We start from the raw sequence: 26,528 nt of genomic DNA, 5'->3' as shown, positions 1-26,528 counted from the left end.
TAGAAGTTAACCACAAGAAAAAATTTAGAAAAACCACAAATCCATGAAGGTTAAATAACATGATTAATGAATGGTCAACCAGGAAATAAAAGAAGAAATAAAAAGCAAATGGAAACAAATAAAAATGAAAACACAGTGACCCAAGACCTTTGGGACACAGCAAAAATGGTTTTAAGAGGGAAGTTTATAGCAATACAGGCCTATCTCAAGAAGCAAGAAAATTTTCAAATAAACAACCTAACCTAAAACCTAAAGTAGCTAGAAAAAGAACAAACAAAACCTAAAACTAGCAGAAGGAAGGAAATACCAAAGATTAGAGCAGTGATAAATGATATGGAAACTATAAAAACAATAGAAAAGATCAATGAAATCAGCTACTGGTTCTTTGAAAATAATCAATAAAATTGATGAACCTGTAGCTAAAGTTAACAAGAAAAAAAAAAGTGAGAGGACCCAAACAAATAAAAGCACGAGACAGTAAAAATAACAATAAACACTAGAGAAATACAATTACAAAAGAATATTATCAAAAATTTGTTGCCAACAAATTGGACAAACTAGAGGAAATGGATAAATTCCTAGACACATACAACCTACCAAATCTGATACAGGAAGGAATATAAAATTTAAACAGACTGATTACCAGCAAAGAAATTGAATGAGTAATCAAAAAAATTCCCAACAAACAAAACTCCAGGACCAGATGGCTTCACAGGCAAATTCTACCAAGTATTTAAGGCAGAGTTCTATCTATTCTCAAAGTATTCCAAAAAATAGAAGAGGAAGGAAAACTTCCAAATTCATTTGATGAGGCCAGCATTTCTCTGACACCAAAACCAGATAAAGACACTACAAAGAAACAAACAAACAAATAAATAAATAAGAGAGCTACAGGCTAATATCTCTGAAAAACAGACACAAAAATCCTCAACAAAATATTAGCAAACTGAATCTAAGAATACATTAAAAAAAATCATTTACCATGATCAAGTGTGATTATTCCTGGGTTGCAAATGTGGTTCAACATTCACAAATCAATAAGAGAAAGGATAAGAACCATCTGATCATTTTAGGAGACACAGAGAAAGCATTTGACAAAGGACAACATCCATTCATGATAAGAACCCTCAATGCTGTAGGTTTACGGGGAACATACTTCAACACAATAAAATCCATATATGAAAAACCCACATCTGATATCATTCTCAATGGAGAAAAACTGAGAGCCTTTTCCCTAGGATCAGGAATAAAACAAAGATCTTCACTCTCAACTCTTTTATTCAACATAGTACCGGAAGTCCTAGCCATAATAATCAGACAACAAAAAGAAATACAAGGCATCCAAATTAGTAAGGAAGAAGTAAAACTTTCATTATTTGCAGATGACATACTATATATATAGAGAACACCCAAAGATTCCACCAAAAAACTACCAGAACTGATGAATTCAGTTGCAAAATGAGCGTAGACTGAATTATTGAATCATCATTGAAGGAAAACTACCAGAAAGATCCCTTATCATATCAGACATTTAATGAGTGAAAAATAAACTTTCATTGGGCTAAACTACTGACATTGGGGTCTAGTTGTTACTGTAACATAGCTAGTCTTCTTCTACTAAAGCTACCCAAAGCTATGTCTCCCCAAATAATACATATTTAGAAGGCCCTAAATCAACAATATTTGTAAGTTAAATCTTTTAATCAAACTTTTTACTACTACCACTACTACTAATAGAACATACTCCTATACTTCATATTTACCCATTTAAATTAAAAAAAAATGTTTAAGTGCTTTTCTCATTCATTATTTTTATTTTCCTGCTAAATATAATGCAAACCTTAATGTAATTTAGCTTTCTATCATGCTACTGTCAATACTTAAGAGTACTGAGTGTAAGAGTATCTTATATTTTCATATAAACCTTTTTTTCAGAATTAGTTAATTGAATTTATTGGCAATTGTTGCATGTATTGTTGTTTTCAATATCCTATTATTTTTCTCCTCCATCTCCTCCTCCTCCTTCTCCTTCTGTCTTTAGTGTATATCTGAGGGTGGTAAATAAATCCTAACTTTTTTTTTGCAGAAAAAGAACTTTAATTTGTCCTTACCATTAAATTAAAAATCTATGGTGCAGTTTTTCCATCATCACTTTCTAATAGTTCTGCTTTGTGTCCTGGATTCTTCATTGAGGATAATCAGTCTGATTTTTATCTCCAATAATTTTTAGGATTTTTCTTTTTATTGTTCAAGTCCTTCAGTTTCAGTGTGTCTAGGTGTAAATTTACAATTCTTTGCCATCGGAGGGCACTATCAATCTGTGGTCTCCTGATTTTCTTCAGTTCTGGAAATTCTTATTTATAATTTCTTCAAATATTGTTTCTGTGCCAGAAAGGCCGTTTTATTGTTCTCCAAGTATACCCACACTATTCTTGCCTCAAACCTTTTGCCTTTTGTGATTCTGTTTTCAGAAGAGTCTTCTCCAAGGTATTTGCAAGGCTTAGATAATCAAGGTGTTTCAGTCTTTCCATAAGTTTCACTATATCAGAGGGTCCTTTTCTGACCATCTCTCAAATATCACTTTTCTCTCACTTTGTTCTATCCTGCTTTAATTTTCTTCATAGTATCAATTATATCTATACTTCATATATTTATTTGTTTGTTTACCATCTTACTTTCCTAAAATTCAAGTTCAATAAGGATATTTTCTCTTTTTTCATTGTTATATCTAGTGTTTAGAATATGGTAGGTACTCAGACAATATTTTCAGAGTCAATAAAATTTCCTCCAACTTCTTATTTCTAACATTATTGTTAGATGTATTTGTACCTCTCAATATTTTTATAGGTAGTTACTTTTTTGTTGTTATCGTATTCTGGATGAATTCCTAATATCAACTTATATCAAGTCTAGAGTATACTCTTTACCTTTTTTATGAATATAAATTTTATTTATATGATTTTTAAAAATTATTTATTCATTGAGACAAAGATACAGAGAGAAGAGCATGAGCAGCAGAAGAGAAGGAGGGGAGAGAAGCAGAGCAGATTCAGTGGGGACTGAGTCAGGAGCCAGACATGGGACTCGATCCCAGGACCCCAGGATCATGACCTGACCCAAAGACAGATGCTTAACCACTGAGCCATCCAGGTGCCCCTATTTTTTGTGATTTCTTATTGATTCTTTCGTACCAGCCTGTTCTTGTTTAACAGCTGTATGTTTTTGTTGGCTGTCTTCTTCAATATTAAAAATATTCAAGTATTCTGACATTTGGGTTTTATAGATTCATTTTTAATGTTATCTCACATGCACCCTTTCTCTTTTTCTACTCTGCTGATCTTTCCCTTTCCAATCATTTTGTCTGGTCCTCTGAACCTTCCACTCAAAACTAGTTTTTTAAACAGAATTTTGGAACTACTGTCCTGAGATATTGATGCTAATATTGTTGCTATGTTATTTCAGTTCTGTGTTATGAAAAATGTGTCTGTCCTCCCACATCCCCTGTCCAATGCTTACAGACAGACAGTGGGAAGGCATTAGTTGAATGCATTAGTTGATGCTTAAGCTTTAACTTATTCTATCCTCTTGACCATAATTTAATAGCTACATATTCTGTGTGATTCATTATTAAAGTCACACTTTAATGAATTATTCCTCTTTATAGGCTTTTATTCAGTCATCAAACATCTTTTGAGCATCTACTATCAGGAAGATATTTGGTAAACAAGAAGAATTCATTCATAAAAATGACAGTTAAATCTCTCAGGGGATAATTAATATATGAGAGAGCCCCACTAATGTAATATATAAAAAAAGAAAATAAAACAAAAGTATTGGATCTCAGAGGACTATATTTAGATTTTTTTTCAGGGGGCATGATCATCTCAGTCATTAATAGCTCATGACTCTTCTAAGATACATAATGAAATTCTTAATAGAGATTTCACTGGTAAAGATTCAGGGAGGTCAGGATTGAAAGCTAGAAAAGGAATAGAAATCAGGCTATATATACCCAGTCTGGTAGTTCTTGGAAATGATATTTTCAGTTACAATTCCCAGGTGATTCTACTCTCATGATGCTGTTAAAGAAATTGCACCTAATTCAACTAAAATACATATTCAACTTCTCAAAAACCCATGATCTAATAAACAAGATGATTATTATAGCATGTTTCTCTGAAATAATTCAAGACACTTAGCTAATATATATGTGCCAAAAACATTTACATAGTTAACTAAAAATATTGCATTTTATTCTTTTCAAAGAATAAAGAAATAGTTTGTAACACAAAATAGTTTCTTTAGCTCATGAATACATATGCTGCATAAAAATAATTTCAAAATATAGTAGCTTAAAGCAAAATTATTCTATTATATTTCACATTTTCTGTGGCTCTGGAATTCAGGAAGCCCTTGGCTGGATGACTTTAGCTTGGGGTCTCTCATCTGTCTGCATTCAGAGATTGGTTACAGCTGAACAGTGGGAGGCTGGAGGAGTTGAGGATTAGCTAGTTTTCTCTTCATGATCTTCCTGTGTGATCTAGTTTGGGCTTTAAAGCTTACTGGACTCAGGGCAGTCAAGAGCTTATAGGATAGCTCAGGGCTCCAGTTCAAGTGTTTCAAGAAACTAACCCTGAATTACATGGACTTTTCTCACCAAGCTTCAGATGTCACTTAGTGTTACTTCTGCAACTCCTATTAGTAACAAGCAAGTCTCAAGCCCACCCAGATTCAAGGTGGATTCTAGACTACCCATATTACATCACCGGTTCTCTGAGAAATAGAAGAGTAGGTTGGATGGGAGATATTGTGGCAACTATTTTCGGAAAATACAATCTGCGACAGCCACTGAGAACTGAACAGCATCTTATCCTCTGAATATATGAGTTTGTAAACTATAGGGTCCAATGATTTGTCCAAAGTAGCTCTGTTAGTGTCAGAGCTAGAAAAAAACAAAACAAAACATATATCTCCTGACCCCCAGTATCATTTTTTCCTTTGTCAGCAGAGTGCCTTCTAGAAATATGGCTGATACAAAATGACTACTGGGCATGGAGAAACTAAAACACACATGCAATGGGAACGAACATATGCCAGAAATCTATACATGAAATATCTTAACTGATCATGTGAATTTTACATTGCAAGTTTGTGCATTTATTTATTGATTCATTCAAAACTTGTTTTAGGCCCTTGAAGGAGGGGGAGGGGATTTAAACACATATCCAGTAAATTAAAGAAACTTCTTCTACTTAGGACTAATAAAGTGCAAATGTCACATATAATATAATTTTGACATAAATCCCTAATTTGAAGAACTGAAAATTGTTTGCTTAAATGGCCCTGAAGTATCCTTAGATTTTATTGAGCAGATGGTCAGACGCAGCTTAATGTGCACACTAGAACCTGTGTTCAGTATAATTTAGAAAACAAAAGGATATTTTCTTTATGTGTGGAAAATAGGTTATTTTTAAACCCAAAATAGCTTTTTATTTTATTTTTTTTTTATTTTATTTATTTATGACAGTCACACAGAGAGAGAGAGAGAGAGAGAGAGGCAGAGACACAGGCAGAGGGAGAAGCAGGCTCCATGCACCAGGAGCCTGATGTGGGATTCGATCCCGGGTCTCCAGGATCACGCCCTGGGCCAAAAGCAGGCGCCAAACCGCTGCGCCACCCAGGGATCCCCAAAATAGCTTTTTAATGAAAAAAAAAGTTTCAGACTACAGGTCAGGTTTCTCTCCAAAGCTTTCAGCCAATATATTAATAATTCTTTTGATTATATAGAGGAAAAATGTATCATTAAGCAACACTAGGCCCTAAAAAAGGTGGTTACTGAGGCATCTTAGCTGAGATAATGGAGTTATATTTGATGAGTTGAGGGGTAAGAGATGATGGAGAAAGGCAAGGTAATCAGGGAATTGTAGGATGTAGAGAGGGCAACTGTACTGAGGATAGAGTAGATATTAAAACACCTACAAAAATCTATGTAAATCTTAAATCCATGATTTCAGAATGTTGCTGTAGAGTCACAATATTCCTGCACAGTAATCTGGCAATTATGGGACAGTGCCAAGAAGTAGATGTTTATGGGTGGTGTTTGAGAAACATGCATAATTGAGAATTAGAATGCAAATTCAGACCATAGTGGCTGCAGGGAATTAGAACAGAAAAACAACCAATGGTGCCAGTAATTGAAAGATTAAAATTAAAGTTTGGGAAGATAGTTACGGAAGTTTAGAGTCAGAAAGAGATATTTGGAATAGAGTCATTTTTTTTTGGAGAAGAGATAGAGTGTATAGGATTACAGAACTTTTAAATATAACTTTCTATTTAGAATACAAAGAATCAAAAATATATACAGAATATAGAAATTGATTAAAATATTAGGATAGCAATCAGCTCTATCAGTTAACAGGAGGATCATTATGATAAAAAATAGAATTCCAATGTTATTTATTGAAAACTAGAAGAACATTGGGAGTTAAAATAAACTTTTCAACATAGCATATATTTTCATGTAAATTTTTGGGAAAGTTTTCTAAAAATTAATTTTTAGTTACATTATGAAAAGATTTAGTAGTGTAAAAGTTCACTTATAGCAATTGTTTATTGTATCACTACTTTATCTTATGATCATTTTTTCTGTCATACTACATCTTTATTTTGCTTCTCATATCAGTTGCAGATACTATGCTTAGTTCTCTAATTTCTCCAAAAACAGGAAGAGTAATTTAAAAATCATATGCATAGTCATTTTAAGTATTTATTTTCAGAACTTCAGCTTATTGTCGAAGAAGTCACATGCTGAGTGAGCTGAAAATTCTATTAATTAGTTACACACTAGTAGGTAAGCTTTAAATCCCATTGCCAATTAGGTCTATTTATAATTGCATTGAGCTGATTTTAATATAGGATATGTCTCCAATTTTCATAAGAATTCTGATCCATGGTGTTTTATATATATATATGTAGTTATTTTAAATATATTCAATTTAAATGTTTGTTTTTCTCCTTTCTCTCTCATATATATAAAATCTGAAGGCTTTTCTTTACTTTCTTTACAAATACAATAGATTGAGTTGATTTCCAAGAAAGCCATTATAGTAAGAGTTTGTATGATACATAATGCATTGGATTAACATTATACTTATAAAACAATAAATGACTGTGAAAATTCTAAATTGAACTTTGGAAACATTACTAGTGATCACACTGTAATGTCATATCTTTTTGCCCTGTATGTGATGGGGGTGAGACCTGAGTGAGGCCTATGGTGAAATATTTGAGATTTTTTTCATTCCTACTCACAGGCTTCCTAGAGGCAGGCAATATGCTAAAACTGAACTGACGAAATGCGTTTGATGAGAAAATCTGTGGAGAAGGGCTATAGAAATAGGGAAATACTCTATGCTATTTCCTGGTGCCAATCCAAACTCCATATTGTTTGATATTTCATAAGCATAATTTAAAATATTTTTTATTCAAATTCTTAGGAAATTATTTGCCTATATACATTGATTATATGTTATTGGTGAACTCTTGAAGGTAAATATTGACATAAAAAAAAAACCTCTCAAGCAGGAAGTGATATATATAAACTTATATTCTTAAATTAGATAATTGTGATATTTAGACTGAAATTCATTGTTATAATATATTATAACCTTTTATGTGATTATATATACATATATCAAAGATATCACAAAAAGGTGATTTATTATACTCATCAATATTGGAGATTGATTAATTAGTTATTCACATTAACATAATTAAAATATGGCTCCATAAAACATTAGGCCAGGTTCTGTAGATGAATTTTGGGAACCCTTATTCCAAGGAGACAAGTTTCCTCCAAAAATAAGCTCCACTCTGAGACAATTTTGTAAATAAATATAGGCAAACTCGTATGTTATAATCCAGTTCTTTTTGTTCCTATCTTGCATTCATCTCAAGGGACTACTGAAAAAGATGGTGAGCACTTAATGTCAGGATTTTCTTCCTTGATTATTGATACCACTTAGAATAATGCTCCTTCTGGTTCTATTTCTACAAATTGATTAAAATTCATTTATCACTTTAAAGAGACAAATATTTCAAGGCATTGAACCAGGTTTTCAGGCTCTCCTCAGTCTCCTCCGTTTTGAACATTTAGTTACCACTTCTATAAATTTAGACGATGCCTCAGGATCTTAGGATTTTATTATACTTGCTTTTCATTAAGACCCTAAACATTTATCTTTCCAATTATTGATTTTCCAAGTCCCAAGCTTAAGAGAATTCAGTTTTCCTAATCAGCAAGTCATTCTTGAGATAAATTTTTATTTTATCAACAAAGTGAAACAATCAGTGTATGGCCATATCTACCCAAATGATGATTAATAGATCACAATTAGCATCTGAGTAGAAGATGCCAAGTACGTGCTGACAGAAGTCATCACACATTTTGTAAGTTATTTTTTAATATAAGAGATTTATGTGTTTGAATTATGGTGACTTCATGAAATATAGATTTTGCATTATTTTACACAGTGGGGATTTATTGTATTATTTATAATATTAAAACATAGTTCATGTGTTTTCATTTTCTTATAGCCAGTGATTACAGAGACTCTATTATTCAAAAATAAAAGAAAATGCATTTTTTTCTTAATTGTTTATTTTTCAAAACAAAATATTTTGGTAGATTCGGTTAATACAGTTGAGAAGTTTCTTACTTATCAGGAATGAAGAGATTGGAGAAGCAAAATTCAAAATCACTCAGTATAAGTCACTGAAGGAGAAAAGAGAACAAGCCTCTGAAGTATCTCTCTTTTCTTGATGTAAGTGAATTGCAATTTGTTAGGCTAATTTTAGCCTTTCTATGTTTTTACAATAAAAAATTGTAATAAACTACCTGTTCTTTGCATTCCTTTGGTGTTGAGAGTTGAGCTTTCAATGAGACATCTGCTACAGAGTTGGGATGATTGAGTGCTTGGCTACTTGGATTATCTTGTTTTGTCAATGGGTGAAAGTTGCAAGATAAACTGTCAAGATTAAGGGTAGAGTTCATGGTTTCAGAAGAAAGGGAAACTAACAGGTTGAAGTAAGAATTAGACATATGACCTTAAATTCATAAAGCCTTCATTTTCTAATGGGCTAAGCAATCCAATTTAGGAAATACAGGATCATAGCCCCAGGAGGTTGGATCAGCTTCCCTAGTTTTGACTAATCTATCTCCTTGCCTCTAGGCAAGATTAAGCTAAACTATACTAGGCAATTGATTATCTGCATCTTTCTTTAAACATCTAGGATATGACATTCTGGAAGTTTCAGCTCGGGATACTTCAAACTTCAAACTTCAATTCTACTAACTTCAATACTAACAAACTTCAATACTACTAACTTCAATACTACTAACAAACACTAATCATTAGAAATTTTTTTTTCCTACAACTTTACTTCTCTCTTATGGCAGTTTAAGTCTTTTTCTTTGTCTTATACTCAGAGAGGAGGCAGTTAGTGTACCCTATAAAGTAATTAACTGTGAGGTTATTAGACATTTCTCTTCCTACTTCTCCTTCAGTTTAAGTAATACTTTAAAACATCTTTTCTACTTCAACTTATTTTATTTTTTAACTAATTGATTTTATTTCTTAGAGTAGTTATAGAACAATTGAACAGAATGTACAAGAGTTTTCATCATCAGTTTATTTAACTAGTAAAAACTCTTATTCTTTTGAAAATGTTTTCACTAAAGAATTTACTTTAAGTCAAACAATAAAGCCTTATGTACTGATACATTGTGTAAATGTTACAACAACATAAAAGATGCTAGAGAAATGGGATGAGCACCCTCAAATAACAGTGCATAACTAAGTTATACTAGCTGATGATATTAAAGTCTATAAAGGTATAGTTAGAGGTTAGAAGAGACCTAATGGCTTCACTAAGTTTTCAGAAAGATGCAATTATCCATTTCTATAGACAGCTGAAGGAAAATAAATTATCTATACCTACTCATACATATTTCATCGAAAGAGTTGGGACTGTAGATATAATTTCTAATCCACCCTTGAATATTAAGACAGATATTGGAGGAAAAGGTTGCCAAATAAAAGTAGTCCATCAGGATATGTATTTTTCATGATTATGAGCTTTTTCAGCATACATTTACATTTAATTATGTATGTGCTGTTGAATGCATTCCTCTTTCATATAAAATAAGCGCTTAGTAGAATTTATATAAATTCTAAGTCTCTATTATACATTTTTGATGATGGATTTGCATTATGATCTCAGATGGCTTTTATCTGGCACAACTGGCCAATTTCTAAATAGCATCTAGAAGTCATTATATGAAGTAGATTGTATAGGTAAATTTTATAAACCCTTAGAAAAATTGTAGAAGAAATAAAAAGGAAAAGTTCATATTTCTTACTTGAAGATTTCTAGCTTGCTTTCCCACTCAAAGATACCCTTCTTAAACATTGCTTTGGTGGCTATATGTGCTAGATGTGGAATTTGTACAGTTGGAACAGATATCAGATAGTTTTTAAAGTATTCTAACTAGAAGCCAATTTTTCACTTTCTTTTCAAATTTTCTTATCTATCTGCAATAAACCAGAACCTGAGAAAGCCGGAGGGATATGATGATTAATAGGATGGAGACTCTGCCCTCAAAGAGTATACATTCTCTTCAGGACTGTGACTAAAAACAAATACAGTAACAAAGCCAGATACAACTTAGCATTTGAATTATTTGGCTTTGGAGTTGTGTTTGTTTGTTTTCCATGGCATCAACATGAGGGAAATCAGAAACAATAACTCAGTCTCCTGAGGGCAGTTTTGTACTGCTTTGAAACTCCTAAATTAGCAGTGATAAGGGAAAACCTCTCCAACATGGCAAAGTAGAAAAGACATTGAGAGATGAGAGAAAGGACCTGAATATTATTCCCATTTATGTCTCTTGGTGATCATCTGAGTTGGGAAGAAACTAATTGATTTCTGTGATTCAGTTTCCTCATCCTTCTTTCATTACGACTCCACATAGGCACATACTGCTTCTCTGGATTGGGTACTGTCTACTTTAACTGGTGGTAGAGGGTATACCGGTGGGTGGCAGTTCCTACTATTATTTTGTTTGTTTTCCCTTGATGAAAATTGTATGAATTTAAACCAGTTTCAGAGTGTCATAATGAAATAGAAGCGTGCCTATTCTTCCCACTTATGTAGCCAATTTATTTTTTTTTTATTTTTTATTTTTATTATTATTTATTTATGATAGGCACACAGAGAGAGAGAGAGGCAGAGACACAGGCAGAGGGAGAAGCAGGCTCCATGCACCGGGAGCCCGACGTGGGATTCGATCCTGGGTCTCCAGGATCGCGCCCTGGGCCAAAGGCAGGCGCTAAACCGCTGCGCCACCCAGGGATCCCTATGTAGCCAATTTAAAGTATTTAATTGTAACTAGATCCATCGCATTTCCAACAATCACAACTTTCCTCTCAGGGATTCTATGCACGGACAAAACAACCTGAGTGCCCTCTACTCATCTATAGTGTGATGCTGATACAGTCCATGGCAAAGGGACTGCAGGGAAAAAGCAGTGATATAATGTCTATCAAACAGCTAGATGAACTATAGTTCGGTCTTGATGAAGGATAGTTGGAGGAAAGGCAGGCAAGGGGCCAAGGAGCCCCTGCCCTAAGAGGGAATCACCCTTCAAAGGATTTTACATCACCCTGAAAGGAGCCTTCCATCCTTTACCACTGGAGAGATGACAAAAACCTGATTAGATGACAGGTTCATGGAAGATTAATCATATTAAAACAGCCCACCCACAAACCCATAAAAACCCCTAGACTTAGAAACTCTGGTGGCAACTCTTTTGAGCTCCCTCCCTCTTTGGAAGCTTTATACTATCACTTTGCTACCGCTCAATAAACCTTGCTTTGCTGCTCACCACTCTGTATAGTCTACTTCTTCATTCTTCAAAGCTGCATGACCAAGAACCAGAGGCACTCAGAAAAGAAATCCTGGAACAATCTTATTATTAAATAGTCTTAATACATGTTCATTAAAATGAGTGTTTATGTTTGTTTTCTCAAAGTCAATTTAAAATCTATGTTCATGGAAGTAAAGGGAAATAATGGAGAAGGACAGAGCTTTTCCAAATCCAGAAAAACTATCCAGTTTTAAAAATAACACTGAACCCATTTTGTTCAGTGGGTAGAGTGTTTCAGTTTTGCAAGATGAATTTTAGATGGCTGCTGCACAATAATAGGAATATAATTAACACTACTAATCAGTACATTTAAAAATAGCTAAGGTGGTAGATTTATATTTTTGTAACCACAATTCAGATAAATAAATAAAAGGCAGTTCAGTGAGTAATACATCAGAGCTATGACTCTAGTAGCCTCAAAGAACATCTCAAAACTCAATTTCTGAATAGAGGTTTATGGTGATCAGTCAGGTATGGCAATTGAATGCCAATTTTTAAATAGCAAATAAAATTTACTCCTAAGAAATGTTAGCTACAGATACGTTTATTGTTAGGCATAAAAATATTTCTATCACAGAAGGTAATCTTTCACAATGTTTAGTAGCCACGTGAGTGAAGTTTAGTAAGTCAAATACATAGACCATGAATTTTGTGGGAAGACGAAACTAGATAGCACATGAAATCCTAAACTATTCAAGTGAACTAGTATTTAACTTAATTTATGAAACATTCACCTGGTAGTGCCTTGTTAATAACAGCTATAATGTTAATTTAACAAAATTTCTTCAACATATATTGAATTAATTTTTCTGATCAAAATGCAATTACAATTTTTCCATCTGAACTTGGCACTGATTCTGATGGAACACATTAAAACCGGGAAATCTAATTCTTACACCACTGAGAAAGTAACAGTAGGATTGTTTATGATGATATGAAATAATTACAAAATGATCCTGGGCATAAAAATAATTTTAGAATAAAACACAGCTTGATTTCAAGGGACTGATAAGAATAGAGGGGTGGAGTCCATGGAAATTGGACACTGTAATAAATAGTGGTGAAAGAATGATAACTCAAGAAGATGGAAAGTTAAATACAAAATATCATATTATCATATCTATTCAGATTACACAGTCCTATCAACAACTTGATTTTGAGGTAATATTCTAAAAATATGTTAGTGTGGAATCACTAAATTGTGCACCAGAAACTAATATTATACTGTATGTTAACCAACTGGAACTTAAATAAAAACTTTTTTTTTTAAAAGCCAGAGATACTATTGCTAACCTATGTGAAAATGTTACATTTTATGAAATGAAAACAAATTGTATGATTAACTTTATTAAGGGTAATTAATGCAATAAGATAACCTAAATTACAATAGATTTCTATAGCATAAGATCCTATTTACAATTCCAACATTTGTTTTAGAATTAGATTTAATGCTTTAATCTCTAAATCTATAGCAACAAGATGCTTGTAGATTTAGGAGAATCATTCTATAGTTTTCAAGTGTGAAAAACAGCAATTAAACTATCAGTTTTAATCTTCATATATTGATTTTAAATCATATTATATTTCTTTCCTTCTACATGTTTTTTGAAAAACATACTTTTACAGTATACTTTTCTGGTCCCAAATTACTTTTTTTATAAAGAAAATTAGACAAACTAAAGATAAGATTACTTCCAGGAAGGGGATTATAAACTCATAGAAAAATAATTATATTATGCATAGTATTATCTGATTTAGTAAGTGACAAAAGTCGAGTCAGCAAATTATTGGCTCCAGATTATTACTGCATTTTATAATGATGTAAGAGATAAGGACAGTTTGCAATTTAGTTTAAATTTAATTTAATTCCTGCATTTCCCAGGAGGATTATATGTGTTAAATATTTAAGTAAATTTTTCATTAACATTTTAAAGTAAATTCATAGTTGTTCTCAGAAACCTAGTAATGTAGAATTAATTCTGAAAACATCTCAGAGATAGCTTGCTATAAAGACATTCTCCATGAAAGTAGATCATTAGTGATTATATGATGCTATTTATTTTATGAATAAAATACTAACAGCAATTAATGAATTAAAATCTGTGTTTTTAATGTTTGGCAGCTAGCTCATTAAACACTATTAATTCAAAAAACCTTCCCAGTCTCTTATGGATCATATCTCAAAATGCTTCAAAGAAGTACATTCTCTACCTTTAGAAATATTATGTCATATCAGAACTGACCCTAAATCCAGAGCATAAAGAGAAGAGTAACAAAAGAAGAGCTGCAAAAGTGATAAAATTGTCCTTCCCTGTTGCTACATTATTGCTAACCACAGAAGCACACAATAGTCTAACTCCTGATTTTTATGAAAAAATATCCTTGTTCTTAAAAGTTCCACTTGACCTTCATGATGAGGTTCAGAGATTAAAAGTACACGTTATGAATATGGAAAGAAACAGTTACTATGAGGAGAATAAGTTCCAGGAATAAAATGGGGGAAATGCCAGGTGGAGGGCTCAAAATAGACATCATGCTGTTTTTCTAAGGAAGATGGCATAAGCTCTGTGTCACTCTCATCTTAGGGTAAGCTTTATGGCTATTTCTCATTCCATAGCCACTCTCAGGATGACATGTTCAGGGGACTTCTTTGAATCCAGAGGATGCCTAAAGCTTCATGACTGAAAAATCTCTATGCACGATCATCACCTTATTTGGTGAGTCATGATGACAAATGCTGGGCATTGACTTCCTATATATCTTTGAAGGCTTTATTCATACCTGGTTTCCTTTTACTAGTAATTCTTTATAATCCCCCTACATTCAATATAATTTTCAATGTATTATATCTGAATAGCTTAAAGTGTATCTATCACTATGCTTGGCACACAGGAAATAAAATGCTCATTAGCTGTAGCTGTAATTATTACTGAGCTTCCATTACATGTACTAATTGATCTGAGTTTGCTAGTAGGCACCTTATAGGAGTTATTTACACAATAATATGATTTGGCAGATGTTTAGGTTCTAATTATCAAGTCATGAATGAAGTACACTTACACTCCTATCATATTCCTTTAATGTACGATGAAGAATTTAATGTGCATTTTTTCCTTCAGAATAACAATTCCCACCTCACTTCACTTGTACATTGTATTCATTGTCCTAAAAATTAGTTTTAAAAAAAGTTAAAGAATAGACAAATAAAAATGCTATGCACTAGTAGTTGTAGAATGTAATGATAGATTAGGGTATACATTGTACTGGAGAAGTGAATTCTTAGTAATTGTCACAATTTTGGTGACCACAGACCACTCCTCTGTCCCACTAATAAGTGGTAAAATATTTTCAGTGGTGTAAAAAGGGAGGTAGATAGACATTTTTTAATTCCATGCACTTCTTTCTGCCTCTCGGATGGAGTGAATTCACTAAGGTCTTCAGAATTTTAGGTATTTGCTGCATGACGACTCAATGCTTAAAGGACAGGTGCAGTTCAATATTTATTTGAGAAAGGTAGGTGCAATATCTATTTGAAGAACATTTATTTGAAAAAGGTGGAATGCAATATTTTGGGGGTAATATGTTAAATTTAGACTTTGATTTAATAATATCAGTGTATATCTCATCCTAGTTGTAGAAATTTGCTTTTGTCAAATGTGCTATTGAACTCTTAGCCTGCTGCCAATAAAAGCCGTCTAAGTCAATTCTACATGAACAGGTGCAGCCTTTTTACTAATATAACAACATCTAGATATACACTGATTTATTAATCCATCAATGACACTTGAATGCAAAATAAATTTAATTCCAAATTATCCAAAATTAACGTAATTTGAAAGAATTTTTAAAATTAATTTTCAAGACTATGATCCAAATATTTCTAAAAACTGTTTCCTGGGTCATTAATTGGTTCTTTCCTTCTCTTGGCACATTAAAGATAGCAACTAACAACAAAAAAGTTAATATTTGCCTCTGTGTTTGTGAGTAGGAGGTGCGTGGGGGAGACGATACTCTACTGTAGTAAAATCAGATAAATCTAAAGTGAAATCCTGGTTTTGGCATTTATCTTCTGCGAGACCTGGGAACATCAGTTGACCTCTTGAAATCTTAATTTTATCTGCAATATTGTTGTGAGATTAATGGAGTATATTCGCTATTCATTTTAGTTAATGTAGAAATTAGCTAGCTGATATATTATCCAGAATCAGATAGCAAAAATGCCAAACAGTATAATTTAGTGCGCAAAATATGCTAGTCATCATGGGCTCACTGTTGTAGAATTACAGCAATGGAAAGGTTGTTGCATATTAAATCTTCATTTTCATCATCTCACATACTGAAAATTTTAGTAAAATCATTCTGATTTAGTTATTTTTTTTTTTTACTCCATCTGCTCCAATATGTTAGGTGTTTGCCTGTTTTTCTACATTCATCATGTATAATGTTAGAAAGTAAGAGAAAACTCAGTGTGAGATTAAATTAGCAAAAATGGAATAGTTCAACATTATTGTGCTGAATTTAGCTGATATTGTTATAAAAAGGAACTATATTGATTAACATAAGAACTCTGTAGCAGAGGAGAAGGTTATACAGATTATATGGATCTTTTATTATAACTTATTCTATAACATGATCAGTGACGTCTTCCACTTTTGCACTGACTATATAAACACTTTCTAATAGCATCAGGTTACCTTTTGTATCTAATTTCTCCAAAATAAAAAATAAGCACTAACCTATTATTTTTTGTCTTTAACATTCTAAATTATAGTGTTTTTTAAATAGAATAAGTATATGCTTGATTGTTGTTGTAAAATATTTAAATTATTTCATTCAATAAAGAAACAATTCAAAACTTTTCTATCAATTTCAAATATATCTATGGACAAAGGTTCATTGGAATAATGACACTTGAAAACTCATGCACCCTTCTTTAGATAAAAATTGGTGAGATGACAAGGGTTCATACCATTCATTATTTCTCATATTGTTAGGTATTTTTATGGGTTTCCTCTACTCCACTGTATATCCTCTATTCCATTGTAAGATTCTCTAATAATCCAGGAAATGGTCTTTGGATCACTTGGCAACCTTTCTCTTAAACTCAGTGCCAGAAGTTTTTCTTTCCTGTTCATCATGGCATCATTTATATAGTGTAGCATATTTTATTCTATATTGAAATTATCCATTTTTTGATATGTTTCTCCCAGTAGACTGGAAGATCCTTGAAGGCAAGTGCTGTATCTTGCCTATGGTTGTATCATCCATGCCTAAATGCTATATGATTTCTTAAAAGAATCAAAGAATGTGCATGGCAGAAACTATATAACATCATTCTTCGCAGCCTTCATTCTACTTGGGAGTGTATACTCACTGGATGTTAGTGTATTGATTGTCCTTCCCCTACTTTCAACTTCATGCCAAAGTCAATGTCTTGCCTCACCTAGACTTTCCTTTTCCTTCAGTTTTTTAATCTAATTAAAATTGTGAAAATTGTGAGTGGCGCACCTGGATGACTAGTGGTTGAGCTTCTGCCTTTGGCTCATGTGTAATCCCAGGGCCCTGGGATTGAGTCTTACATCAGGCTCCCCACAGGGAGCCTGCTTCTTCCTCTGCCTGTGTCTCTGCCTCTCTCTGTCTCTCTCATGAATAAGCAAATACAGTCTTAAAAGAAAGAAAATTATGAGTTTGTTAATGGAGACAAGTGTTAATGAAAGTCAAATCAGGTACTGATTCTGCCATCCGTTTAGCTGTGGAACTTTCAAGTGAAGACATTAATCTTAATCTTGCTGAGTTTAGTTTCCTCAGTTGTTAAATATGGATAATAATACTTTTATTTTTTAATGCAGATGAAAAGGTATAATTGTAAGAATGTTTTAAAAGAATAAATAACTTGATAGAATGATGGTTGTTCAACTTTAGTGTTCATAAGAATCACTTAGAGGTTATTGTAAAATGCTGATGGCCGGACCCCAATTTTAGTTTCTGATTCAGAATTCTGAGACCTGAGTGCTTGAATTTTTTCCAAGTTCCCATAAACTGCCGATGCTGCCAATGAAAGGACCACACTTTGAGAACCACGGGGAGGATTATTATTCCTTAATGATTAAACCATTTTGTTTGTTCCTACACTCATATTATAATCCTTTAATATTCAAATATTTTAGTCATTCTACTCTCCTTGCTGAATTGTTCTTTTTTTATGTCAATATTTAGTAGTTTGAAACTTATGAAAAATAAGGTAAAATATCCTACCTATATATTTTAATATAGTAAAATGATAAACTGTTTGATCAGCTATGGTATTATACCATCAAAATGAAAAAAAATGCTTTCAGGAAAACTTTTTCAATGGTATACATATTGAATTATGATATAAATCCATGGGTCATAAAATATAGTTCCAACTTGCAGAAAGTTAGCAAACTTGAATAACAATTAATTCCCAATTGTACTAAGTTCTTAAGAAAAGTAGGTTTGGATCATGAATTTAAACAATTTGATACATTAATCTACTTGGCCCACTCTACTGATTGGAATGCATGCTTGCAGCATACTATGTGACAGACTTAGTGAAAGATTATTTCTTTGCCAGGGCATATTCAATATTCAATTATTTTCTTGTTAATAATTTATCCTGCATAATAGAGAAAACACTGTAAATAACCATCTGTCTCCAGGAGCAGCTTTTATATTTACAAATAGATGCAGCGCAGAATCTCAGCAAGAGGCATGTTGAAGGAAAGGACATTCCAGGTTAACTGCTTAAATAAAGGAATTTGCCAGACTTCCATCTCTAAACTAGTTGCTATTCTTACCTCCTACTCTGCATAAAACAATGACAACCCAAGATTGGTCTTTATGGGGAAAAGATATTTTGGTAGAAAAATGAAAGGTTTTAGGGTATATAAGTACATACATATTTTCCACAAGAACAAATTTTATTAATAGCATAAATTCCTAGCCACCCAATGAGATGTTGGAATTTTCAAAATGTAGGCCATCCACTGCAGAAAGAAGAGAACCGCTCCAGGGGTCAGCTACAACAACCATTAAAGTTAACCAGAAAAAAGCAGAGCTGTGCGGAGTCAACATGTTAGTCTCTGGGAGATGATGAGTATGCATTACAGTCCTGACTGAGAAAGGAGTTAAAGCAAGGATGACAGGAGATGAAATATATGTAGCTTTTGGGAATAATGAAATAAATTATTCATATCATTGGCTTTTATTTATTTATTCCTATCTTGTCCTGAAAAGTATTTTAGGGATGTTTGGCAGCAAATGTTGAAATAGCTCCTAATACTGACTTTAGCTTATTAATTTTGACATTATTGAGGCAGCAAATTACCCAGATCATGGTTTACAGTCAGAATAAGTTATACAGAAGATGCGGAATCTCTAGAAGTTCCGTAATCACTACTTGACCAAAATTAATTGGAATAATTATCAGGAGGAAGACAGAATTTAACAAGTTTTAGGCATGAGTTTTATATGACTTTTATTACTAAATTTAAAATAATAATTTATGTTAAAAGCCCTTTCTTTTTTTTAAAAAAAAAATGCTTATTTATTCATGAGAGGCACATAGAAAGGCAGAGACACAGGCAGAGGAGAAGCAGGCTCCCTGCAGGGAGCCTGATGTGGACTCGATCCCAGGACCCTGCAAGCACAACCTGAGCCAAAGGCAGATGCTCAACCATTGAACCTCCCAGGTGCCCCCTTAAAATCCCTTTCTGGGAAACACTTTATTAGACTTATTTAAATTTTCTGGACTAGTTCTCTAGATTGGAGAATTGTCATGCCTTTGAGATGTCCTTGAGATCTTAATCATCTTTGAATTATTTTTATTCATACGTTATTGCTAATTTAGCTATTGTCTGATATTAATAGAAGTATAAAAGCCTAAGCTATAGGAATGTATAGAGGGAAATTTCAAAGATCTAATTATTAAAAGTTTAAGAAACCAAACACATTTTGAGAGCCAGGAAATCAGTCCCAGCCAGAAAGTATCTTTTTTTCTCCTAAAGACTGAACTTGCTATTTGAATAATCTTTGAATTTCATGTTTTATTACTCTTATTTTTCAACTAAGTGCTTAAAATATGACCTTATGTGATTCCATTAATGTGTTTACTAGGATAAATTTTGGGGAAAGTATGTGCAGGTGATTTAGCCTGTAAATCATTTTGCTGATCTGGTCAACAGCAACCAAATTTTAGTGAGCGGAAAAGCATCAAGATTGGGAATAATGTCAATGTTGCTTGTCTTCCAGACCTGACACCTGAAAAAGAAATGGTGGCTATAATGTCTCTTGTATTTGTGATTAATGCCATTTGTTTTGTTTGCCCTTTACCTATGACTTTGAAGTTCCCACTAATGGTCAGAGCCTTTTCCCCTACTCTTTACATCTGGACTTGGCCATATGACTTGGTTGGCCAAGGCTGATAGAATGTTATTGGACTTGACAAAGAGGCTTCAAGAAGCACTTGGCAACTTTTACTTTTCTCTTGTACTTTCACCATCATCATTGGAAAAAGCTTAGGCAAACCTCCCATAGGACAGCAAACCACAAGAGAAGAGTTGAACATCCCAGCTAAGAGTGTCCTAGACCAGCCAGCCCCTTGCCAACCCACCAGCAACCTGTGGACAAGTGAAGGACAGTTGAGATCCATTGAGATTAAGGAGAAATAATATATGCTTTTGTCTTAAACCAATAAATTTCGAGTGGTTTGTTATGCAGTTATTTGCAAATCAAATCCTTTTTAATTTCTGTCTCCAGCCCACATTTCAGTAAGGACTGAGTCCTACTGATGCCATTCTTCCACAAGTAGTCAGAATCCTTGATTCTGGATGACTTCCTAGCTAGGAAAAAAAAGTATAATTTCTAGACTATAAAAGGCCCAAATATAAGGAATGATGTCATCAACTTATTTGTAATTGCTTCTGAGTATCTACATAGACATTTAGTTGGTACATTTGATTTCAGTACCATGGTTTAAATATTTGAGGGGGAAAAAAAAAACATTTACCCGACCTTTATCCTCCTTATTTTTAATCAGATATTATAAGCAAAATGAACTAATGTATGGGCATCTACACAGATTACATACTTAACGATTACAAAAGTAGTTGGCTTCTCTTCTTTTTGATGTTTGAAGTCAAAAGCATATGAAGAAATATTGTCTGGTCTGCTCTCAGGGTGAGAAATCCTCTGTAATTGTTCTGATTTTGGTAATACTAAAACTTTACCACATGTATGAAGACATTTTTAATATATTAGTAGGCAATAATTCAATTTCACACATTGATATCCTTGCCTCTCATGTCTTCAAAATATATCCATAATGCAACTGTTGGTTTCTGACATATTGACCAGCTTGCCTTTCTGCAGAATGCTCTAAGTTTTATTGATTCACTTTGCTCATTCTGCTCCCTATGGAAAACTTCTCCTCATCCTTTGAAACCTATTTCAAATGCCTCTTCCTTTGGACACTCTGGCTTAGTGCCTCAGGGCTGAAACATGCCCTCTTCTGATCTCCACATTTTATTAGTATAGCACTCATTTTAATGCAATTCTTATGCATATACCCATGTCATCCACACATGGTTAACTATCTAGCAGGAATCATCTTCTACTCATATATATCTTTTGCATAGTATTAGAATAATTTTGGCACTTAAAAAAAAGATTTTATATATTTATTCATGAGAGACACAGAGAGAGAGAGAGAGAGGCAGAGACATAGGCAGAGAGTGAAGCAGCCTCCCCTCTGGGAGCCTGATATGGGACTCAATCCCAGGATCCCAGGATCATGACCTGAGTTGAAGGCAGATATTCAACCACTGAGCCACCCAGGTACCCCTAAATTTGGTACTTAATATTTTAAAAATTGTCATTGTGAAAATCTATTTCATTGTAATGGAAATAATGTTTCTATAGGGAGATTCTTAGTATATATAGTACATTCTAAAGAGAATATTTATTTTTAAATATTACCAGAGTTATTTGTATTGCTCTGATTTTTGCTACTGAATAACTACTTCTTAAACTGTTAATCAAATATTCCATTCCAATGGTTTACATTTGTTGTTCTAAAGCAAAAGATTGAACCTAACATTTTTTATCTTCCTTTTTAAATCTTTCTCTTGTCTATGTTTATTATTACCTATTTGATTTTGTTTATATACTATATTTATTCAAAAATAAGTTTAAAAATGAACTTACTACAATAAAATATTGCAGTGCCCATGTGGGAAAATTAGTATTCCAGGAAAATAAATCTCATAATAATGGAGTATTCATTATTTTAATGGATACTTCAGTGAATACTTCAATTTCAGCTTTTTGCTAATGACCTCTATGCCCTAAGCTTATCTGAAGAGCTTTCACTTTTTGAGTTAAGACTAAACATAGATTACCTCCCAGTGAGATAAATTCCCCCCAGGACAATATGAATGAGCAAAAATAGTTCACAACAATGGAAATCTTTTAAAATGCAGATGTTTGTGATTATCAAGGGTTTCCGTAGCATATTTCATGTTAAAAATAAAAGGAAAAACATTTGACATTATCCATCAACACTAAGTGAAAGTCTTTTTGTCAAGGAAATGGTTCTCAGCAAATAACTAAAAATTGAATAATATGGTTTTGAACATGGTTTTGAACATCCATTTGGTCCAAATAAATGGTATTTCACCCTGGTTGCACCTTAGAAGTATCTGGGGAGCTTTCAACAACATAATCCAAGGCCTTATCTCCAAAAATTGCTATTTAATTGATTTGGGGCATTGTCCCCCTGGGCGTTTTATAGACAGAAGACACAATAGGTGCTGCAAGGACCTGGAGAAAAAGAAACACTTGTGCACTGTTGGTGGAAGCGCAAACTGGTGCAGCTACCCTGGAAAAGGAAAACACTTTCCTTTAAAAGTTATATATAGAACTACCTTATGATCCAGCAATTGCACTATTGGGTATTTATCCAAATAATACAGAACACTAATTCAAAGTGATACACACACCCCTATGTTTACAGCAGCATTATTTACAATAACTGAGATATGGAGGCAGCCCCAGTGTCCCTTGATTGGTAAATGGATAAAGATGATGTGGTATATACATACAAAGGAATACTATTTAGCCATAAAAAAGAATGAAACCTTGCCATTTGCAAGATATGGATGAAGCTACAAAGTATACTGTTAAACAAAATAAGTCAGTCACAGAAAGACAAGTGCCATACGATTTCACTCATATATAGGATTTAAGAAGCAAAACAAACAAAAGAAAAAAATAAGAGAGAAAGACACAAATCAAGAAGAAGACAGTTATAGAGAACTGATGGATACCAGAGTGGAGATGGGTGGGGGGATGGGTTAAATAGGTGATGAGCACTGGGTGATGTATATAAGTGTTGAGTTGCTATATTGTATGCCTGCAACTAATATAACACATGGTGTGTTCTAAGTGAAAACAAAATAAAAACCTTTGAAAACTTCAAAAAAATATGAAAAAATATAGTCTTTATAATCACTTCAAAAAAGCTAAAGTTGATATGAAATCATATTACAGTCTTCTATTTTTAAACTTATAAATCTTGTATTCTTTTAAAGTCAATATTGATGCATTGTTTCTATTACTATGTATAAAATTTTCTTATAGGAACGCCTGAGTGGCTCAGCAGTTGAGCATCTGCCTTTGGTTCAGGGCGTGATCCCAGGATCTGGGATCAATCCCACTTCGGGCTCCTTGCACAGAGCCTGCTTCTCCCTCTGCCTGTGCCTCTGCCTTTCTCTCTCTGTGTCTCTCATGAATAAATAAATAAAACATTAAAAAAATGCCTTATAAAATAATCTCTCAGAAATGAGTATCAGTAAAAAATAATAATTAAAATAATAATGTTTCTCTAGAGGGTAAACCTACTAATTGGTTTTTCTAAATTATCTTTGTTCATGTTCATTAAATTTATTGATAAGGTATATGCTCTTTAAGCTTCCATTATTAGTTAATGGCAACTAAAGAAATAGTTGGCCTACTATTTCAGATAGAAATAATCATCTGTGAGCTTGCCACAACGCAATAATTTATTTTTTTGAGAGTAAATTCATGTGGGTTATACTAAACACCCAGAGGGAAATAGTAATAATTTTTTCTAAGAACTTGAAGACTTTCATAGAATAAAATTTTGTGCTATGTAATGTACATCAATCAGTTCTATTCTAAGCACTGTATCCCCAATGTCTAAAATAGTAACTGTCACAGAACATGCAATAAATTATCTTGTTTTTTCTTGTCATCCTTTGTGTATGTGTATAATTGGTATTTGTAAGAAATTACAAAAATAGGAAAAATTTACATAGCACTTTATATATGCAAGCGATTGTTCTAAACCTTTTATTTTTTTATTAATCTTTTAAAAGATTTTATTTATTTATTTGACAGAGAGAGAGAGCACAAGCAGGGGGAGTGGCAGAGGGAGAGTGAGAAGCAGGCTCCCCACTGAGCAGGGAGCCCTATGTGGGGCTTAATTCCAGGAACCTGGGACTATGACCTAAGCAAAAAGGTAGCCGCTTAACCAACTGAGTCACCCAGATGCCCCCTGTTCTAAACCCTTTAAAACTGTCCTTCAGAGATCATCTTAAGTCACAGTATTGAAAATTTCACATAAAAAGGAAAAAATAAATATATACGTATGTATTTTATACATATAAAAAAACTGGCAATATCCTTATCAGACAAGTGGTTTCTATTTTTTATAAAGGTTTTATAAATAAAAAATACAGATTAGATTTTTTTTTTTAATTTTGAAAGATTTTATTTATTTACTCATGAGAGACACAGAGAGAGGTAGAGACACAGGCGGAGGGAGAAGGAGGCTCCCTGCAGGGACCCTGATGCAGGACTCGATCTCAGGACCCCAGGATCATGACCTGAGCAGATGCTCAACCACTGAGCCACCCAGGTGCCCCTAGATTAAATTTTAACCAAAGATTTCAAAACTACACCAAATTGAGAATTAAAAACAACACTGGTTTTTCTAACATTGAATTTAAATATTGATTTAATATAGGAGATCTCTGACATTTTCAAATGATCAAATTCGTGAAAACAACAATTATATCTAATTTTCCTTAGAAAATGCAGTAAAACTTTACTTCAAATGATATCTTTGGAACACTAATTATTTCATAAATATTAAACCAAAGTAAAATGGAGAGTTATTATTTCATAGACACCATATTTCAGATAGATAGATAGCTTCACTTCCTTGTTTCCATTTCCAAGACTGGTACTGGCTTTTCAAATCCACAAGGTCATTTTTCACAAAACAGTAATACTTGCACAAATACCAAGACTTCTAACAGTGACTTTAATTATTCTAGAAGTTTCCCTAAGAAGAGTGGCCCTCAGTAAATTCCATTGGGATGGAAATGTTGGGGACTTGCTAAGCCCATTTGTCACGTGAGTCACTCACCCTTGCATACTAGCCTGCAGGCCTGTTCCAAACTCATGCCTCAACCAAGTTAGAAATGTTACATGCCATGCGTCCTTGGGACCACTTGTGAAACAGCATATTTAAATCTGCATATATCAAGAATGTACAGTATTCAATTATAAACCAAAGCACATTCCCCCACAAAATGTAATATAGTAAAACCTAACACAGCAATGTGTTATTACACAAGCAGCTCTTGTCTTCTCTTCCAGCTTTTGTCAAATGAATGCAGACTGGAGTTCTGATCATCTTGGCAGGACCAAAGTGCACATGGATTATACCAGGGCGATACACAGACAACCAGGTTCGTGGGAGCTGGAAGGTTAAAGGTAGGTATCTAGGTCTCCAATACTTTCCTACCCAATTTTCCAAGATCTGACATGGAGCCAATGCTGGAAATTATCTGTTGTCCTCCGCTTTGCTTCTATTCCTCAGAATAGCAATTCTCCAGGTGTGGCTTCAAGACGTCAGGAGTCCCCAAGACCTTTTTTTTCTGGGATACCTTGAGATACTCTCTTTCCAAACCACAGATCTGTGTGAATCCTGATTTCTCCCTACACTTCAACCAAAACAAAGTATCACAAAAGATTGATTGCAGAAGCAGATATTAGAATCTAGAGCTCTCTCTCTCTCTCTCTTTTTTTTTCTTTTAAGATATGTTGATTTATTTGAGAGAGAGAGAGAGAGAGAGCAACAGGCAGAGGGAGAGTGAGAGGGAGAAGCAGGCTCCCTGAAAGGCTAGATCCCAGGACCCCGGGATCATGACCTGAGCTGAAGGCAGATGCTTAACTGGCTGAGCCACCCAGGCATTCCAAATCTAGCGCTCTTAAAGAGGTTTGAAAAATGCTTAACATCACCAATTTTGGGATGTCTGGGTGGCTCAGTGGTTGAGCTTCTGCTTCTGGCTCATGCCCTGATCACAGGATCTGAGTCCCATATAGGGATCCCCGTGGGGAGCTGCTTCTCCCTTTGCCTATGTATGTCTTTTCCTCTCTCTGTGTCTCTCATGAATGAATATATAAAATCTTTAAAAAAAAAATCTTTTCCTTT

The 26,528-nt window shown here is 33.5% G+C and overlaps 1 protein-coding gene across 4 annotated transcripts in view; it reads right to left on the bottom strand.

Annotated features, from left to right (window-relative positions):
• The window catches only part of SPAG16 (sperm associated antigen 16), a 907,696-nt gene that overhangs the window by 143,113 nt on the left and 738,055 nt on the right, over window positions 1-26,528 (bottom strand). The window contains exon 16 of one of the 4 annotated variants that reach the window (XM_038585674.1): window positions 8,907-9,026. The exons of the other annotated variants lie outside the window; for them this stretch is intronic. Coding sequence (XP_038441602.1) covers window positions 9,001-9,026 — 26 coding nt within the window. The 3' untranslated portion in view covers window positions 8,907-9,000. Of the gene's footprint in view, window positions 1-8,906; window positions 9,027-26,528 lie in introns of those variants that run through there. 4 annotated transcript variants of the gene reach the window in all.

Source organism: Canis lupus, chromosome 37, assembly GCF_011100685.1.
Source record: "Canis lupus familiaris isolate Mischka breed German Shepherd chromosome 37, alternate assembly UU_Cfam_GSD_1.0, whole genome shotgun sequence".
Classification (NCBI taxonomy): Eukaryota; Metazoa; Chordata; class Mammalia; order Carnivora; family Canidae; genus Canis; species Canis lupus.
The sequence above is the reverse complement of the archived record's forward strand: the minus strand, read 5'-3'. Positions and strand labels throughout refer to the sequence as shown.